Source organism: Apus apus, chromosome 18 (assembly GCF_020740795.1).
Source record: "Apus apus isolate bApuApu2 chromosome 18, bApuApu2.pri.cur, whole genome shotgun sequence".
Classification (NCBI taxonomy): Eukaryota; Metazoa; Chordata; class Aves; order Apodiformes; family Apodidae; genus Apus; species Apus apus.
The window spans coordinates 11,542,173-11,562,078 of NC_067299.1; the positions used below are offsets into that span (position 1 = coordinate 11,542,173).

The window sequence follows — 19,906 nt, forward strand, 5'->3', positions numbered from 1 at the left end:
TCCCCCAGGCTGTGCACCGCCGCACCCTGCCTGCCAGCAAAGACACCCCGACAGCTGCTTACCTGGGGGTGTCTGTCTGTCCGGCTGCATCCCAGCCCATCCATCGCTCGCAGCGGCCTAACGAGCTCCGGTGCAGAGCAAACGCGCTGGGGCTCCGGCGGGGGCCCGTGGAGGGTCCCCAGGGACTCTTCTTGAGGCTGGGGTGCTTCGGCCTCCTCCGGTCCCGGGGACAGCTGGCAGGTCGCCCTGTCACCGTTGTCGCCCCCGCCTTGAGGCGCGCCCAGGTGCGGGCAGGCGGTGGCGGCGGGGGGGGCACGGCCCGGGCACCGGGCACCGCTCTGCCCCGCGCCGGGCACCCTCCGCTCCGGCTCCTGCATGGCTGGGGCAGGGCGCTGGCTCACCCTCGGGCGGCGAGGGCTCCCCGGGGCTGCGGGAGCCGGCACGGAAAGCCCGAAGGCATCAGAGCGGCGGCGGCTGGAGCAGCCCGGGCCGCGCTGGCTCCCGGCGGGGACGGAGGAGGCGGCGGCGGCAGCAGCAGCAGCAGCAGCAGCAGCATCCCCGCGCCGGGGGAGGCTCCATCTCCGCCAGGATCTGCCGCCTCAGCGGGGGCTGCCCCTACCCCACCCCGCACACCGTACAAAGGCTGCTGCCCTCAGCCCCCCGGCGCCCCCGGCCACATGCCGGCCCAGCCCGGGGGACCTGCCAGCCCCTCACCGCGGCTCCGGGCAGCCCCCGGCGCAGCCGCCGCCGACTCATCAATATGAGGCCGGGCCAGGCACCCCGGGGGGGCCGCGCCGCGCCCCTGGCCGCCAATAGCGGCGGCTCCGCCGGTTTCCATGGCAACGGTGCGGGAATGGGGTTTGCTGCCTATTGATGAGGCAGCGGGAGGGGGTGAGAAGCGGCCGGGCTGGACCCCTCCGAGCCCCGCGTCGCAGCCCCCTCCGCACTCGGGGGCCGGGAGCTTGAGGGCAGCAGCCCCCCGCGCAGGGCAGCACCCGGGCAGGTCAGCGGGGCTGCCCCTTCCCTTCTGCTCCGCTGGGCACGGGGGTGCAGCTCGGCGCTGCCCGGGGGCTGCTCTCCCACCTTCCCTCACCCCCACTCACACGTCGGGCTGGAAACCACCCGCGGCTGGAAGCACAGGCTGGGCCCGGCCTGCAGCGGGTCGGGTGAGCAGGGAGGGGGTGACATGATCCAGGGAGACAGGAGCAGAGCGGGGCTCTAGCAGCCCCGAGCACACGGAGCGGACAGTCATGGTCCCTGCCTTGCTGCAGCTTCGATGAAGATCACCGTGTTCATCAGGGCTGCACCGTGTTAGCCGTGCTCGGGGAAAGCCACCGAACCACCCTGGGGGAGATCTGTCCCCACTCCCTAGCGCTGTTCAGAGCTTCACCTACTGCAGGGCAACGTCTTACATCCCAAAACCCAGACCTCATACCAGGAGGGACAGGTCCTGCCTCCCTATGGTCTTGTGTGCGGCAGCAACTCCCAGTTCTACTGTCAGTGCCTCCCCAGCGTGTGGCTGCTTTTGTGGTCAGGGCTCCTGTTCCAGGGAGGTACTGCAAAGAGCTGGGGGCCTTGGTGCTCCTTTCAGACACCACTACATGAGCACCTCCTTTGAGACCTTCCTCAGCACATCCATTCCAGATGTGCACGTGCAGGTGTGTCAGCCCTGGAAATGGATACCACTGGATGCATGTCAGCTCTACCAGAACATAGGCAGTGCAGGCAGTCACCACTAAAACAGCTATTTCACAGCCCTGACTGCAAATGGTGCAATGACCCACTTAGATGGAGTCCTGTGCTGTGGGGAGTTATCACCAGGTCTAACAGACTCACACCTCACATCACACAAGAACCAACCATCCCACCCAAATCCCACATCTCCCAGCTATTTGTGTGCATGTGCTAGGTGGGGAAAAGCACCAAGCTAGTGAGGAGCAGCAAACACATCCAGCAGACCAGAAGGAAGATTCCAGACAGCTGTCTCACCTTCCTGCACCTTCTGGTACTTGTGTATCTGCAAAACACCAGCTTAAGTGACCCCTTCCCCTCCAGGAACAGCTCAGGGTGAGTCACTCCACCTCCCACTGCTACAATCCCCCCTGGTCCCTGCCCATGATTGTTTCCCCCCTCCCCAGGGAAGCACCAGGCAGGATCTCAAGTGCTGCACAGCTTGCTGACAAGACAGAACAAGCAGGTTTAATTAGCAGGAGGTGAGAGCCAGCAGTGGGAAGGGAAACACACGGCCGATAAGATCGTGCGGTTGCAAGCAGCGCGCGCCGCTCATAGCGTGGCCTCCTTGGAGACGCGGCTCCCACACAGCTCATCTTGCACTTCCACTGCTACGTGCTGCAGGCACTCCAGTCACCCCAGGATCTGCTCACCATAGAGGACATGGGTCAAAGCACTTCCTAGAGAGATCCTTGAAGGTCTCCCAGGACAGGGGAAACCACCAACTCGAGAAAAGAGGTGATGGTCTACAGTAAGTGATGAGAAGTGGGTGATATTGGAGAGTTTAAGATCAATAGATCAAGTCTGGGGAGATGAAAAAGAATCCCAGCAGAGCCCTCCAGCAGCACCCATTGCTCTCCAAAGGCCTCCAAGGAGCCAGGCCAGTGCCTGGTTCCTCAGGGTCTCCTGCCCTCTTCTGTCAAGGAGCAGCACGGATTGGGCTGCTACACAGAGGCAACAAATGAGAAGCCCAGTGTGACCCCAGCACACAAAGAATCCTCAAAAACCTGGGAGCCATCTCACAGTTTTTGAGCAGAAGACTGATAACAGGGTCCCTTGGCATCCTTAGAAAAGGTAAGATTAACCAGGAGCAAGGACCCCAGTCAGGAGCAAGAGGAGACAGGACTGTAGACAGTGCTGCCCCATAGGTGTGAGGTCAGGCCACCTGCAACACAGACTTATGGTCCATCAAGATGTGGCTTGAGACCAGCTTCTTACACTATAGATCCAGAGGCCATCTGGGAGATAAGACCAAGGAGAGGTTTACCTGTATCAAAGCTCAAACAAAGACTAGAGACCCAGGACTGAGCTTAAATAATGCTCCTGGCTCAGGGGCAGGAGCTCCACGGGGTGGTGCCCCAGGGGAGGCTGCTCAGGGCAATTAGGGCCAATCAGTGCCTTCTGGGTCCTGTTGAGAACTGGGGATGAGTCCCCTGAGTCCTCCTTGAGTCCTTTGGCTCTGGGGGTGGCATTTGGTAGGGATCTGGAGAGGTTCATGGGAGCTCCACTGCAGTCTCAGCTGGGGAAGGAAACATGAAGATGAGCACTCAGAGCCCTGTGAGCCCTGGGTCCCCCACATGGGTGTGGGGATGGTGACATTTACGAGCACTAATGGGCACCTCCAGATTGAGGTAACAGATGGGTGCCAACCCATTTCCCCCTCCTTCCCAGCAGAACCCTGGGCATAGCCCCAGCGAGATGGCCCCTCCTGCTTCTGTGTAGGAGCTCACACTGGTGATTGCAGGACTATGGAGGGACATGAATGAGCGCCTGCCCTCCCAGCAGAGTCCTTCAGCTCCTGTGTCCCTCCTCTGCACCCATGGGCTTGATCTGACACGTCCTGGTGCAGCTCTGAGGAGGAGATGTGCGTGGCTGTGCTGCCCACTCTTGCTCCTCCCCCCATCCTGCCACCCCCAGCAGCACATGGCCACTGGTGGGACTGTGCTGTGGAGCAGCACAAGGACAAACAACTGAGCAGAAAAGGGGATGTGACATGCTGGCTCTGCTGGGGTCATGGTACAGCCCCAGACATGGTGGCCCAGCATAAGTCTGATTTGGAGGCATCATCACATGCAGTGGGGTCGGGACCAGAGAGCCTGGCTGGGTGGCTGAGGGTGCCAGAGCCACCCTGACTGCACTGGGATGGGCACCTGGAGGGGACTTGGCCCCTGCCCTGCTCAGGGCATTTTGGGGTCAGAGAAGCCACAACATCTGGGGGCTTCTCAGTGTGCCCATCCTAGCGGTGTCACCCAGGAGCAAGGACAAACCAACCCAGGTCCTCTGGGACCAGAAGCTCACCCCAAAAGGGAGAGGACACGCTCCCCGCAGGACCATGATAAAATGCACTCAGTATGGAGGAAGGGGCACTCAAAATGGGCTAGGTTTTTTTTAAAGCAAAAATTAGAAAGTGGCAGTTACTGTTTTGCTGCTCTCAGCAAGAACCAAGTTTCCAAACATCTCTGGCTGAGAACGTTGAATGGCTGTAACATTAGTAACCACAAAAGTGTTAGAGCAAAAACATTCGGTATTTATCTGTTGTAGCACTTGAATGTTCATTTTTAGGAGGTGAACTGTCAAAACTTTTTCATGTTAAAAACTCAGGACTTGCTTTTCCTATCCAGCACACAGCAAAACGAGAGCTGCTCAGGGCAGTCTGTGCTGGCTGCCTGGTGATTTATTTTTTTTTAGCCTTTTTTCATTTTTACTGTTTAAAACTTGCCTCCTTGTGACTATGACGATAGTTTTGATTTGATGTTTTTTTTCCTTCCACATCCCCTTCTAACAGTCACAAAGGCAAGGACCGTGGGAAAGCCAGGACAGAAAAGAGAAGCAAAACACCCCGATCTTTCTGGCCAACCCAGAGAGGGGTCAAAATGAAAGAATACCCCAAACTCAATAAAAACACCCACAAACATACCCAAGACCAGCACAAGAAGTTTTACAAATTGTGGAAACTTTCCATTAACATTTGGGCTCAAAAAAGGGAAAAAAAGTGTATTTTTAGTGGGTTTTTTTCTCCTATTTTTAGCTACCCTACAGGCAGGAGATAGGGAGTCAAAGCCAAAGGGGGAAATGCTCCAGGGGGCTCAGGAGCTGATGTTTGGGGAACAAGGACCTTTCTCCTCCATCTCTGGATATATATATATACGGGTTGGTTATAGCCCCCCAGGGAGGATGAGCCAAGGGTGTTTGGCCAGAGGGAGATGGGGCCAGAGGAGGGTCCCTGTGCTCCATGTGGCCTTGCAACCACGGCCGAGGCTGTCACAGGACAGGGCAGCTTTGCTGGGGAGCCTTGCAGGTGTGAAGGTAAGAGCCCCGTGTTGATGGGCTGAGAGTTGCCAGCTCCTCTGGAGCTATTTCCACCCTCCCTTCCCCCCACCCGTGGTCCCACCGAGGTTGCCCCAGGGCTCTGAACACAGTCCACAACAGAGTGTGAGCCCACGGTGCTCCCGCTGCGGGATCCCCTAGCTGCCCCTCACCCTGGGCACAGCCAGAGGCTCTTCCCCAGTTTTGCATTTCCCAGGAACAGAGTAAAAAAAGTCCACAAGTCAATGCCAAGAGTTTTATTTAGCAGCCCCTCACCCCACTGCACCCAGCAAGCATCTGTCAGCACAGAGCCCTCCAGGAGCCCCATCCGCCTCCCATGGCACGCGACCACCACTGCCCAGCCCTTCCCTGGGCTTCACCATATGGATAATGAAGATGGCAGGGGGTGGAAATAGGAACTGAGGGCTTTGCCACCTACCTGGCCTCCCAGTGTGGCACTCGCTCTGACCTGATGAGCCCCTCTGCCATGCAGGTGGGCACCGGGCCAGGCGTCCCCCTTCCTCATGGGGCCAGTCCCCAGGTGCCAGGGGGCTGGAGGGGGTGAGCAGACCATCTGCAGGTCAGGGAGGGTGGTGGTGCCCGTGGGGTGAGCGGGTGGGTGCGGGCACCCCCCACAGCCTGTCCTCTGCTCTCAGGCTGTGCTCAGCTCCTGACTCGGGCCGGCAGGTGCAGCGTGTGGCGTTCTTCTCCGTAGCCCACAGTACACTCATCCATAAAGTAGGAAACACTACACCCTGCAGTGCTGTTTAGTAGTGCTTTCTACTTTATGGGTGACTGCACTGTCTCAGTCGGTGTCCAGCAGCTGCTCTCCTCCGGCGAAGTGCTGGCTTCCACGTGGGGCCACCTCCTGCAGCCCATGTGGCCCAGCCGTGGGGAGGCCACCTCCAGCCTCAGCATGGCCAGGGATGCAAGGTACAGGGCTGGTCTTGCCCCAAGGACAGAGCCTCTGCCAGCACCTGCTCCAAAACCCCATCCTGGGCTCAGGGTGGCATCCTCACCTTGTCCCCATGGGTGAGACTCTCCCCCGTACCCTCAAGTCCCATGCTGGCCACAAGAGACAACCTCACCTTGTCCCCAAAGTGGGGAAGCCACCTAATACCCCATCTTAGTCATAGGGGACAGCTTTGACTTGTCCCCCAAAGCAGGACCCCACCAAATCTCTGTTGTGGTCATAAGAAACCACTTTGACTTGTCCCCAAAGCAGTGGACTCCACCTCAGACCCCATCCTGGTCATAAAGAAACCAACTGCCTTGTCTCTGCTGGTGCAGACCCCACCTTAAACCCCATAGTTCCCTCTCAGACCTCATCCTGAGCACAGAGGGTGTATTTGCTTTGCCCCTATGGAGAGACCTCCACCTCACACCCCATCCCATTCACAGGGGACTTCCTTGCCTTGTTACCATGGGAGAAATCCCACCTTGAACTCTATCTTTGCCCTCCAAACCCCACCTTGGTCTCACCCACCCCAGCCCGGAGGCGAAATCCCACCTCAGACTCCACCATTGCCCCTCAAATCCCATCTGCGTCACAGAGGCCCCCCTCGCCATGTTCCCATGAGGGGACCCCACCTACACAGCACCACGGTCACAGAGGACTCCTTGCCTTGTTCCCATGGTGGGGAGCCCATGGTGGACTCCGTCCACGTGAAGGGCACACCTTGCATTGCCTTGTCCCCATGGTGGAGACCTCGCCTAAACGCCACTGTAGTCAGAGAGGACTCTTTTGCCTTGTCCCCATAATGGGGATCCTATGGAAAACCCCACCACCCTTGAAATGTTCCCATGGGAGACCTTACCTCATCCCCACATCCTTTACTGAAGACCCCCCCTGCCCCATACCCCTACCCTTGGGCCACCGGACCTCCGTGGCCTGGGGCTCCCCGTAAGTCCCCTCATCACCCCATCTGCCAGCTACATGAAGACCCTTTCAATGCCCCCATTGCCCTTCAGGCCATGCCCCCACCCCAGACCATGCAGACCCCAGCCCCACCTCACCTGCCTCACCAGCCTCTGCATCCACTCGCTCCTGTCCCAGCTGCCATCAAAAAACCCCTCGGGTGGCACTTCTGCTTTAGGCACTTCCCGCTTCTGGTCCCCACCCATGCAGCCCCTCCCCCCCCGCGCCACCCCGCTGCACCCCCGGGTGGGGGACACCCCCTTACCTGCCATCGGCCCTAGCACCCACTGCCCCCCTCGTGGCGGGGCTGGAGCAACCGCTGCCAGGACCTCAGGAGCCCCCAGTGCTGCTCCTGGAGTGCCACGTGGGCACCTCAGATGGTCCCCTCATTACCAGGTCTGGGTGCGGGTGGCCCACGCTGGGTGCCAGTGGCCCATGCCAGATGCTTGTGCTGCATGCCTGGTGCTGGTGGCCCATGCCTGGTGCTGGTGGCCCACACTGGCCATGGTGGGGTTGCTGCACGGGGTGATGGTGGTGGCCGGGGAGCAATGGGCCCTTTGCGGGGAGCAGGGCTGCTTTTAACCCCATCCTGCCCACGTGGCCCGACCACAGGAAGAGCCGGAGCTGCCGAAGAGATAACGGTGCAGGTCCCACCCAGCGGCACCCGCAGCCCCACCGCAGCCCGGGGACAGGAGCGGCAGCTGCCGAGCGCCGGAAGCACCGGAGAGCAGCCGGTTACGCTCGCCTGGGCTTTGCTGCTGAGAGCAACAAACATGTTTGTGCCCAAAAAAAAAAAAAAGAAGAAAGAAAGAAAGGAAAAAAAGAAAGGAAAGGAAGAAAGGAAGAAAGGAAAGAAAGGAAGAAAGGAAGAAAGGAAGAAAGGAAGAAAGGAAGGAAGAAAGGAAGAAAGGAAGAAAGAAAGAAAGAAAGAAAGAAAGAAAGAAAGAAAGAAAGAAAGAAAGAAAGAAAGAAAGAAAGAAAGAAAGAAAGAAAGAAAGAAAGAAAGAAAGAAAGAAAGAAAGAAAGAAAGAAAGAAAGAAAGAAAGAAAGAAAGAAAGAAAGAAAGAAAGAAAGAAAGAAAGAAAGAAAGAAAGAAAGAAAGAAAGAAAGAAAGAAAGAAAGAAAGAAAGAAAGAAAAGAAAGAAAGGCTGTTTGCACAGGGTGACAGTAACTGTAGCCACCCCACCACAACCCCCCACCATGGCTGCATGGGGGCTGTGTGGAACCACCATGTGTCCCCCACCCTGCCCTGGTGGTGGGACCTGCGAGGGGGTAAAATATTCCTGACCACAGAGTGAGCTTATGGAGGGGCTGGCAGCCTGTGGCAGGGGTCTGCAGTGTTCCAGGGGCTGCCTGGTGGTAGGGGTGAAGCAGGCAGGGCCATGGGTGCCAGCAGATGTGAGCCCTAAACCTGCCATGTAGGAAATTTGTTGCCCAAGAGACCTTCTGGAGTCTCTCACCCACTGGCTGCTCTGCAACACCAGACTTCCTCCGGCCCTGGGCAGCTATAACAGCCAAGGAGGACATGAGGCCCCCGGGTAGAAAACCAAAATCTGGGTTCACAGGGTTCACACACCTGGGTCACAATGTCCATCACTGCCTGATGGCACAGAGGCTGGAGCAGCCGTGAGACATGGGGCAGAGGAGCTTGCCTGGCCAGAATCACACCTTGCCTCAGCCCTGACTGAAGCTGCCCATTAAACTAGAATAAAAACTACCAGCTAAATCCCCCAAAATGGGATTGCACATGGATCTCTGCAATGGTTTTCATGCAGCCCTGAAAGAGGCACTTTTTAGGCCAAACCGATTCACTCTTTGCATTGACAAACTAGACGGAAATGTCAAAAAAAAAAACAAACCCTACTGGTGAGGTTTGCAGGAGGCAAGGGAAGAGCAAAGTAAAAAATAACTGAGCAGGGGCACAGTCAGAAGTTGTTAGACTTGAGCAGCACATGCACTGATGGCAGCAGGTAGAAGGGGCTTTGGCAGAGAAGGAATTGGTTGGCAATCTCTTTCCAAACTGACATTGAGCTGTTTGAAGAGTTTCACTGGGAAACAAACAACCAAACCAACCAACCAAACAAACAAACCAACCCAGAAATGGCTGGAGTGAGTTGGTCTGCCTGCCCAGGCAGACCCATCCCAGAAGGCTGCCCTGTCCACCCTTTGATGGCCCAGTGCCTGTCTCTGTTCCTTAGGGTCACTGAGCTGGGGACATGATGCTCCCTGTGCCAGTGAGAAATTCAGCAAGGAAATCCAGGTGATTGGATTGACATGACATCACCATTGGTGATGTCTACATATGGTCCATTTGGCAGCCAATGCAGCTCTGACTTCAGACAACATCCCTCTGCTTTGCTGGAGGATACAGTGAGCAGCTAATTGCTGCGGGTGGAGGCCACCACATGCACGGCTGCTTCCCCGTGGTGCTGGGCCAGTTGCCTCCTGAGCTCCCCTGGGGACACCTGAAATGTCTGAACATAATTTTGGGTATGTGAACAGTTTAGGTTGTTCCTGACCCAGAGACTGCACTGGAGACAGGACCCGGGGCTGCCAGCCTCCTTGGTGCCATAGGACCGTCCCCAGAGGTGGTGGCTGCCATAACGGGGGTCAAAAGTGAACAGGGCACAGGCAACCATGTTCTTACCGCAAAGACGAGGAGGCTTTTCTGGGGCAGCCAGAGAGAGCTTTAGTCCCTGGGGTGCTGCTGAGGGACTTTCCCCTGTGCACTGGGGGGGTGCAGCATGTCTTGCTCCCACAACAAGCCAGCCCCTGGCCAGGAAGGGGCTGTTTATTGCTAAACCACATGTCAGAGCAAGATGAAGATGTACTTCCCTGGGGGGGCAGCTGGGAGAGACATCACCCAAGATACCGGGGCAGGGGGTGTTGTGTGTGTGTGACTGGTGCCATGGGACACTGTGGGGAAGGAGCTGAGCCCTTCCAAAACGGGGTCCTCCAGCAGAGCCCAGCTGGGTTCCCAGGGGCCAAGGGCCTGCATGGGAGGGTCATGGGCGCCTTCCTGGCAGGGAAGTGGGGGGAGGTGACACTTCCTCTTTTGCTGGCCCAGCATGGACGGGGGGGCATGACATTGTGGGTGTCCCAAGCTGGTTTCCTTCTGCCAGCAGCAGCCACCTGCTGCCTGCACTGCCTCTCAAAAAGGAGGAAATCAGCAGATCTGGTTTGCTTGGGCTCAGACAAAGAAGTCTGAAAGTGTCCAAGTGACGATGAACTTACCACATCCCGCCACCATTGGTTCATTTTACCTACCGGCAAACGAGGCTGCAGGAATTTCTACCCCAGCCTTTGGTCCCGAATGGCTGGTCCTGCTCTGCTTGGCACATCCAGGTGATGGCTCCCAGAGGCTTGTTGGGAGAGTGTCGGTTTCTCAGCGCTCCCAAGGTCGCTCTCCACACCCTGCCACCCACTCAGCATCAGCCAGGGACCTGCCAGTGCAGCACTGGGGTGCTGGGTGCTGCTGCTCCTGGATGCAGCTCCCTGACCTGCTGCATTCCCCAACCCAAACTGTTCCCATCTCTGCCCTCCTTGCCATTGTCTTAGGGCACCCAGATGCAGGTTGGACACGCACAGCATCCCCAGGGGTGCAAGGCAGCTTTTGTTCGTGTTGAGCATCAAGGGTGCATCTCCACTGCCCTCCCTGGACCCAGGCTCCCTGCAGGACGTGGGCTGTTGCTTTTCCAGTAACTCTCCCAGTATCAGCGAGCACAGGGGACCAGGAGCCAGGGGCTCGGGGGGCTCAGCACCACTGGGCCTGGCCCACGGGCAGGGGGAAGGGCCCTTGTCGGGTGGTGCAGCCCAGGCGCTGCAAAAGCGCTGATACTTCTTATCGTGCCTTGCAGCAACTTCCCCTCCTCGCCTGCGGTCGCGGCGCTTGCTGCACGCAGGGGAAGTGGCGGCCGGGCCGGTGCCTTCGGCCTGCGCCACGTTTCAAGGAGATGAACTCCCACCAGTGCCCTGGGCTGTGGGCCCAGCTCTGTGCCTGGGACAAGCACCCACCTGATCGTGCCCCCCCGGCTCCCAGCCACCCAGCACCTCCAGGCCTGAGAGCTGTGCGGGGGGAGGAGGAGGAAGGAGGTGATCTCACCCACAGCCTTCCCACTGCTCTGGGGCCAGGGGGAAAGGGGGTCTGCTAGGTCCACAGCCCCAGTGGCACTGACGGCCAGTAGCACCTGCTGGCATCCTGCCAGACCTCAGCAGAGCCACGATGCCTCGGTTGTGTCACTGTTAATGCTGCAGCCTGATGACTGCATTCCCAACACATACCCCCTCCAAGCACAGGGGACAGAGGCGCAGGGATGGGCACAGTGCAAAAAAGACCCCAAGGACAGAGGGCTCTGACATGGTGATGCTCCTGGCAAGTGCGGGGGGCTCTGCTGCTGCTGCACCAAAAAGATCAGGCGCACCAAAACCAGCTCCTGAGAGGTTTTAGGGTGAGCAGAGTGTTGCCTGCCACTGTCCTGCCAGGCACAGTGGGGTGCGAGGAGGACCTACAGGACAGTGGCACAACGGAGAGAGGCAGGGCTGGGAGAGGAGACACCCCAGGGCTGAGACTCGTCGGGCTAAGCCACATTTCACCAAGATGCTGGCACCGGGCAAGATGCTGGTGCTGCCCGTGAGTGCACGTGGCCTGACCCCGCTGCCCACGCCCTGCCTGTCCCCCGGGAGGTGCCCCTGCCGGCCGGGCCGGGGTTGGAGCGAGGCCGTTAAACGTGAGTCAACTAGAAACTGCCGGGCGAGGGAGGCGGCGGGCGAAGGCAAATGAGAGCGCAAAAGGGAAACCTCAAAAAGCCGAAGTGACGCGGCGGGGCGGGCGCGGGGGGACGCGCGGGTGAAGCGGCTGCTTCGCTTTGCCCAAATATAGACAAAGCGGGGCCGGGGCGGGCGCGGGGCGGTTGCGCTGGCGCCGTCGGGGCACGGAGCGCCCCGTCATTTTCCGTGTCACCTGCTGCCACAGGTGGGGGGAGGGGAGGCCACAGGGCAGGGAGCCCCAGCGCCCCCGGAGAGGCCCTCCCCACCGCACCGGGCGCTGCGCAGATGGGCAAGTCCTGCTTTCCCCTTTATTGCCTTAATCTGAGGGTTGTGCCACCCTCCGCGCCATAGGCGGCCTGTTCGGGATGGAGTTGGTCGGGGACAGAGCCCAGCAGGGATACGGGGAAGGAGGGGTGAGCACAGCCCTGCTGGGCCATGGAGCTCCTGGGTCCGTGGGCTCAGGACATGCAGAGCTTAGCTCTGTGGTGACAGTCCCTCCTTTCCCAGTAGTCTCTGCCCCCCTCAGGAGAAGGTGTGGCAAGATCTGAGCATTTCTGAGGCCCAGAGACCCCAAGGAGAGGCACAGGCACACAGGGCTGCCAGGAAGCATTTCCCCAAACCTGGAATTGATGGCACCTTCCTGGGCCAGGGGGTGCTGGATGAGCGGTACCAAAGCCCCAGCCTGGCCAGGGAGCCAGATCCTGCAGCCATCAGGGCATGCTGACACCTTGTCCTCTGCCATGTGCCTCAGCTGTCTGGGGGCCCACCAAAGGAGGTACAATGTCCTTGCCCAACATGTGTCCCAGGGCTCTGTCTGGATATTCAGCTGCTCTTTCACACAGGAGAACCACACCCCCAGGGGCAAAACGCTACTTCCAGTCCAGTGCCTGCTTGGGGCAGAGCCTGGGTGATGCACAGTGGGCCAGGAAGAGGAAGGACAAGTGCCACCTGGGCAGCAGGAGGTCGAGGAGAGCTGGGGGTGGGGTCGTGTCGCAAGCCAGTACTGGGGGGCTCTTTGCTGAAGAGACAGACAATGAGATCCTTGTTGACCATCAGGTTCTCCGCTCTCTCCTGTGACTTCAGCTGTGGTCTCACTTTGCCATTAGCCTTAAGGAAACATGCCCTCAGTGATTTCCACCACCAGGATGAGCCCCCACTCTGCCCTACCAGCCCTTAGTGTCTCCCAGGATGCAAAGCTGCAGGAGCAGACCAGGGAGGTGAGAGGTCTGAGCCAAGAGCCTGTGATCAATCCCCTGCTACCAAAACCCCAACTGTGTTGGCAGATCAGGGAGTTTAGAGGTGTCTACTTCAATGCAGCTTGGGGCCTCTTTGCACACAGCATTGAGCTTCCAAGGAGCAGCAGTCCCATCTCCACATACCCTTTGCAGGCCAACCAGCCTGCCTGTCCTTCACAGAGCCACCTCCTTCCACTGCAGTTCCTGAGCAGCAAACTCCCTGAGGACCCATCATACATCAGAGCTTCTCATTTTCCCTGCAGATCCCCTCAGCAAGGAACATGTCCCACTTCCTCACCCACCCAACCTCCACCACCAGCACACTAGGAAGCCCTTGGGACAGCAGTCATGGCAGCCATGCCTTGTTTCTGCCACGCTGTGAAAGCTTTTCATAGCTGCTTGCACCTCCAAAACCTGCACCCATCCCTGCTGCTGGTCCAAATGGCAGCTGCCAAAAGCTGGCCATGGGCTCCCTCCTCTCCCCACCACATCAGACACACTCAAGTGGTTTCTGCCCGCAGGACGTGAGCCAGAGGTGCTGGGCAGGATGGGCCACACGTTAGCACAGTGTCCCCAGCTTTGCCATCCTCGGTCCAGCTGTGTTTCAGCCCAGCCCTGGGCAGACAGGACAGGTACCAGGAGGACAACCCAGGTTATCTTCCCCCACACCTCCATCCTGCCTCAGACAGTTTCCAAGGAAAACAGTTTTAGGCTGGTTTGGGGGTTTTTCCCACCCCTCAGCACCTACCCCCAAGTGTCTCCACACCCCTATGGTAACCAGCCATCCCCCAGGACAGCTGGGAGGAATCTGGGAAAGGCTGAGTTTGTGTGCTGGAAGGCAGCCAGTGAAAGCAGATTTTGGGTGAAGCAGGTCCCAGGCACCTCTGCCTGCTGGCCTTCGCACCAGCAAAGAGGTGACAACAGGGGAGGATGCCAGTGTGCAGAGCACTCACAGGAGCAAAACCAGGGGGGTCACCCTGCCTCAGCCACAGTCCCCCCGGGCTGGAACCCAATGTGCTCGAACACATTCCCCCCCATCTGAAGCCCAGCTTGCCCAAGCTGCAAGACAAAGGCCAAGGTGAGCCACTCCGTGGGTGGTGGGGACCAGTGCTCGTGGGCAGGTCCTTGTCCCTGTCCTGTCCTGCAGAGGGACCCCCACGCAGGTGGGGATGGCTCAGCCCAGCGTTTCCCAGCAGCACCGGCAGCTGCTTCGCAGCGAAACACCGGCTGTTCCGCGGATTTGGAAAGTCACTTTTCTTCCCCTGAGGGAGAGCCAGGGGGGTATCGGTTCTCAAAACTCACACAAAGAAATCCACTGGCTCGTGCTTCCTGCCTGCGCTGCTGGGGGCTGCCCTGCACCCCCACTGCCCCAGAGCACCCAGGCTGCTCCGGGTGCCAAACCTGCAGGATTTCCAGGCCCGGGTGCAATATTTTAGTGTCATTTGGTGCAGGGGGAGGAGATGTCTTAAATTGACTCAGATCTACAGCTCCCTGCCTGCTTGACGCTTTCTCTCCCGATTACAGCCTGGGCTGCCACCACACATTTTTCTTCCAATTTCTTCAACATGAGAGCACCCTGCCCTACTTTTCTCAGCAAATAAAGCTCTGCATCAGTTTGCTTTTAGCTGCTACAAAACCCTGGCAGCTCCAGGACTGGAGTCGAACCAACATGCTCACTTCAGGTGCATTGCAGAGGTCCAACGCTCGTCTCCGGCAGCCTGCGAGCAATGAGTCACTTGGGCAGCGTGGGCTGGGAGGTTTGCTGCGGGTGTGTGCAAGTGAGAAAGCTGGCAGGGAGGAGGCTCACAGAGCCAGCCCCATCAGAGGCACCAGCTTTTGGAGGCACCAGTAGCTGCTGCAGGCAGAGGAGGTGCAGCTCCCTCTGGAAGACCATCAGCATTCAGCTCGGTTGCCTCACTCGTTGCTCTGGCTCTATCACACCTGCACTCGAGCCCCTGCCTTAACACTATATAATCTGGAGCAATTGTGCTTCCTAGCAAGGGGTGAGGTCTCTGTGGGGTTTACAAGCCCATTCATCTTCCAGAGGGGCACTGTGACAACCCACGCTCCTCCCTGGGGACAATATCCTAAACAGATTTCCCAGTTCTGGGCAGTGACTGCATTACTGCAGCTTCCTGGGAAGGGGGAGGTGGCCCACTGAGACCCACACCCGGAGCCCAGCTGAACAAGCCCACCCTGCCCAGTGCTGGGCCATCTTGTCACCTCTTCTGCACCATGGGGCCAGGGATCAAGGTGGCCTGGGACTGGGGAAGGGATCCTGATCTCCAGCATGGGAGCAGTTCTAGCACGGCCATCCCCACCCCTGGAGCCAGGGAAGTGGGACACAACCCGGCAAACTACGGGGCGAAAGGCACTGCGAGGTACAGAAGAAAATGGAGCTGTATCCGAGGTGTCTCTTGCTCAGGTCCAGCCCCAGCAGCTTCACCCCAGCTCATGGCCAGGCTCCAGTGCTCCTCCACAAAGTCATGCTGCCACCCCGTGGCACTTGAGGGGGGAGGCTTTGAGCCAGGGTGATCCCAGCTCACCCCATGCCACTCGGGGCACGGCCAGTCCAAAACTGCCCTTCAGAGCCCAGAGGTTTATGTCTAAAATATCTAAGCCTGAACATCTTGTGGAGTCGTGCCCTGGGCTGCCGGGACAATCGCACTTCTCCCATCAAGGCCCTTTCCAAGGTGCAGCTCCTGCCCAGTCTCTGCAACCAAACAAGCCCAGAGGATAATTATCAGGTAACTCAAGTCCTTTGGACGTTCACCAGGGATGTGTGAAAAATCAGTCAACTCGCTCCTCTGCCCAAGGACACAAACCTCCTGTTCCAACTTCCCCAGAGTTGGCTCTGACCCCTGGCGAGGGGCTGAAGCACTCAGCTCCTCACACAGAAGGCGATCTGCACCTGGGGGCACCTGGTACAGCCCAGCCCACTGCCAACTTGACTCTGTCCTGGTCTACACGGAGCAGATGCTCTTGACGTCAGAAACACGTCTGCAAGTCCCCGAGATGGTTTAAGACGTATTCCTCTGCAGTGTTTCAGCTCGACCAACGCTGTGGCTCCCTCTGTGCTCACAGCAGTCTTCTGCAGCCACAGGTCTGCTTCAAACCCCCACAGGAAGCCATGCTCTGCCTGACCTGTAGCACCCGGGGCTCTTTTTTGGGGCCAGCTCTGCAAACCAGAGCAGGACAGAACACACTTCACCTCCGCACTCCCAACAGCATCACATTCCCTTTGCTGCAGCCACTTCTATCTCAGAACAAAGGCAGTTTTGGGGCTGCATTGGTATTACACTAGTTGTCCACAGAAAACAAAAAAATGAACTTTTAAGCTACAGGGTTATCTCAGAAAAAAAAAAGCCAACCAACCCAAAAACCCTACAAAAAACCGAAATAAAATACTTATTTCACAGAGCTACTGATCTAGAATTCTGCCCCTGGACAAGGCACCTTTTGATTGGTGACTGCTTAGGCAAGAGCCATCAGCTATGGAGGCCAAACCTCTCAGGAGCCCATGCAGACAGTGCCCAAGCTGACACAATGTGCTCAGTGACCCCTATAAACACCAGGCTGGGTGGGTGTTTCCACCCCTGCTTGTCCACCTCTGCAAGGCCCAGAACTGCCTCCCAACCACACCAGCAATGGGATCATCTCGCTCTGCCTGCCCTGGAGGCCAGAAATGGGCATGGGAATGTCCTTCAAGCCTGCTTCCAAATCCCTCATACAGAACTCTGCAGGCCCATGGCACCGTGACCTTCAGATAACTACCTCTGCATGAAATACTCAGCATCATCTTACCTATTCCATCCAGCCATGAGCCCATGGGATCTGCTTGTGCTTACAGCAAAAGACACCCCAATTCAGCCAGGGCAGGATCACAGAATCACAGAATGCTAGGGGTTGGAAAGGACCTAGAAAGATGTTCCAGTTCAAGCCCCTGCCAGAGCAGGATCCCCTAGAGCACCTCACACAGGAACATGTCCAGGCAGGTTTGGAATCTCTCCAGAGACTCCACAACCTCTCTGGGTAGCCTGTTCCAGGGCTGTCGCCCTCACAGTAGAGTTTTTCTGTGGAACCTCCTGTGCTCATTTGCACCCGTTGACCTCCCTCTCGAGGCAGGAATGTGGCCCATGGCTTAAGATGTGATGGGAATTGCAGGCTCCAAAGGCTGAGTGCAGCCCCCCCACACACCCCACAGTCCATGGAATTACTGACTGAGCACAGAGAGAGACTCGATTCTGCCAAGACTGTATGTTTTATTGAAGTACTTATACAGCTACATCCCAGCTCTCCTCCACACCAACAAGAAAAAAACTCATGCATCACCATTAAATATCCCTTTTCCCACACCCACTCACACCCTTCCCCTTGTCAAGGCTCTAAAAATGACTATAGTCTATGTGGACTGAAGTGGTATGGCAGAGTCCAAGAGGTACTGAGAGTCCTTCCCATATGCTAAAGCTAAAAGGTTTTGGAGCAGCACCCCATGTGCCTGCTGTCCCCTGGAATGCAGCACAGGGAAATCCTGCAGACACCCTCAAGTTTTTATAGCTGTGTCTCGGGACTTGTAAGCCACACCACGGCTCTTCAGCTCTCGGACGATCCCTGCAGCAAGGAGACAAACAATGTCAGTATTCTCTAGGCATAAAGAGCCTTGAAAACAAGTTGGTTGCTCTGTCATCTAGTCTCCTTTGCAGAGATCAAGAACTGGACAAACTTCATTTCTTCTAATAAAACTGTTAAAGAGTGTTCTCTCTTTTAGTTTAAATGCCCAGTTAGACCTCCCAAACATAACTTGTTCTGCCTTGGGAAAGAACCACACAGATTTTTTTATGTTATTTCCTACCTGAAAATGTTTTAATATTATGATTGTACTGATCAGGTCAAGATCTTAACAGCACTTTTAAAAAAGCTTGCAGTCACTTCTGTTACTTGCATGTCCCACCTTCTCAGTAACCCATTAAGAACAGGGACAGCCGAAGAGCACCATGGGGCTCAGTGTGGCTCTCACCAGTGTCACACAGCAAGGGACAACCAGATGACAGAGTGCAGGGCCCACGGGTCAAACTGCTGGTTACTGCACTCCCTGATCCTTTTGCTCCTCCCTCTGATGTGAGCAGGGGCTGAGCAAGGCCCAAGACTCTGCCTGCTGCTGTATGCTCCCTGCCTGCAGCTGCACCAAGCTCACTCCATCACCTGCTGTACTCCAGCTATTCCTCATGGGCCCAAAGCTGTGCCAGCAGTGTTGGCTTTAAGCCTCATGATGTTCCAGCTCCTTCCCAACACAAATGGCAGAGCTCAGGTCAGAAATAAGGAGCCTGGGATTCCAGACACAAGCACAGCTTTCACCCTGGGGATAGGGGATGGCAGCACTTGGGGAAGGGGCACAGGTGAGGAGTCTGCTCCAGGGCTACGCAGAGGATCAGCTGGACAGATGATGCACTTTCTGCATTAGAAACAAGGCCAACCCTCCAGAGTCTTCACTCCACTTGCAGACACAAACCCCACCTCAAAGTAAGCCCTCGATGCAGTGTGATAAAGGACAGGGCTATCTGTTCCCCAAGTCTGCCCTAGCAGCACCCCATCCTGCAAAACTCTTTTCTAAGGACGAACCTTCATGTTCTCCTGTGCTGGACAGTTGGAAATGTGCCTACTCTCTGGAGTCACCCCTTAATCACAGTTAAGAGCCTGCCTGGTACCACAGGTTTCAGTCACTAGTGTCTTCAATACCAGCCTCTGGCAGGTACAGTGCTACATGACTGCAGGGAGAAAACCCCCCTGCAGAACCCTGACACCACCCTCCTGACCAGCACCTCCTTGCAGCCCCCTTGCTAGCCCCTCCACTGGGGCGGTGCGTGCTCTGCTCACAGCACAGTGCCTGCTGAACCCCACATCCTGGCTTCACCACGCAGGTACAGCACAATGCACCATCCCGTGCGGCACCTCGGGGAAGGCTACAGCCCCAACACCCAAGGTGCAAAACAACCCCTTGGCTGCCACCTGCATGGGAGGGTCCACTGAGGTGGGACTGGCAGCGTTACCTTGGGGCAGCCGGCCGGTCACAGACACTGCATAGACACCGGGCTTGAAGCTACCTGGGGAGAGACAACGTGGAGTCAGGCCACAGGGTGGGCAAATGTCTCTGCCAGCCCCTGCCTGTTGAGATGCCCCCTCACAGGGAGCAGAAAACCCCTCCACAGCCCACACAGCAACTCCTGCTGCCCCCGAGGCGGCAGGGGGAGAAGGGTCTCCCAGACCAGCTGTTAAAAAATACTCACTGATCCGCTGCCACTTGGAGACCCAGCTGTCCTCGGGGCTCATCATCGCGATGATCCTGCGGGAGGCACAGGGTGAGGGGGGGTGGCCCGGGCAGGGGAGGCCGCGGGGCCAGCGCGGCAGCCCGGGCCACACTCACCCGTCGAAGGAGGAGCTGGTGCAGTCGTAGACCATCTCCCGGTTGCCCTTCATCTGCAGGTAGGCATCGCAGTTGTCGCAGCCATCGTACTCGAACTGGTCGATGGTCTGAGGGGGCACAGAGATGTCAGCGCCCGGCCCGGAGAGCCGCGCGGGGCCCGCGGGGCGCGGGAGGGAAGGAGGAAGGAGGAAGGAAAGGCCCGTCCGGGCGGGAGCGCGGGAGGAGGCCGGGCCGGGCGGGAGGCGGGGGAGGAGGGCCCGGGCCGCGGGAGGGGGTGCGGGGTGCGGGGTGCGGGGCCGGTCGCACCTTGACGAGCGAGCAGAGCAGGCAGGCGCGGAGGTGCCGCAGGTCCTTGGGGACGGTCTCCAGCGCCATCGCGCCGCCAGCGCCTCCGGCCGCGCAGGCGCGGGGCGGGGCCGGGGCCCTGGAGGGTGCGGGGCCCTGCGGGGTGCGGGGCTGCGGGGGCTGCGGGGTGCAGGGGTTGCGGGGTGCGGGGCTGCGGGGGGTGCAGGGGCTGCGGGGTGGGGG

The 19,906-nt window shown here is 58.1% G+C and overlaps 2 protein-coding genes across 12 annotated transcripts in view; both read right to left on the minus strand.

Annotated features, from left to right (window-relative positions):
• The window catches only part of TSPOAP1 (TSPO associated protein 1), a 68,730-nt gene extending 68,577 nt beyond the window's left edge, over positions 1 to 153 (minus strand). For all 11 annotated transcript variants that reach the window (XM_051635517.1, XM_051635515.1, XM_051635509.1 and 8 more), the window contains exon 1: positions 63 to 153. In XM_051635517.1, coding sequence (XP_051491477.1) covers positions 63 to 104 — 42 coding nt within the window. In that variant the 5' untranslated portion in view covers positions 105 to 153. The remainder of the gene's footprint in view (positions 1 to 62) is intronic.
• Positions 154 to 17,199: 17,046 nt separating this feature from the next.
• SUPT4H1 (SPT4 homolog, DSIF elongation factor subunit) lies at positions 17,200 to 19,795 on the minus strand. Its single transcript, XM_051636084.1, has 5 exons — positions 19,685 to 19,795; positions 19,379 to 19,485; positions 19,242 to 19,297; positions 19,005 to 19,058; positions 17,200 to 17,568 (listed from the first exon to the last, which is right to left on the minus strand). The coding sequence occupies exons 1-5, from the start codon at positions 19,751 to 19,753 to the stop codon at positions 17,501 to 17,503; spliced, it is 354 nt and encodes a 117-aa protein (XP_051492044.1). The 5' UTR covers positions 19,754 to 19,795; the 3' UTR covers positions 17,200 to 17,500.
• Between the last annotated feature and the right edge of the window lie 111 nt (positions 19,796 to 19,906).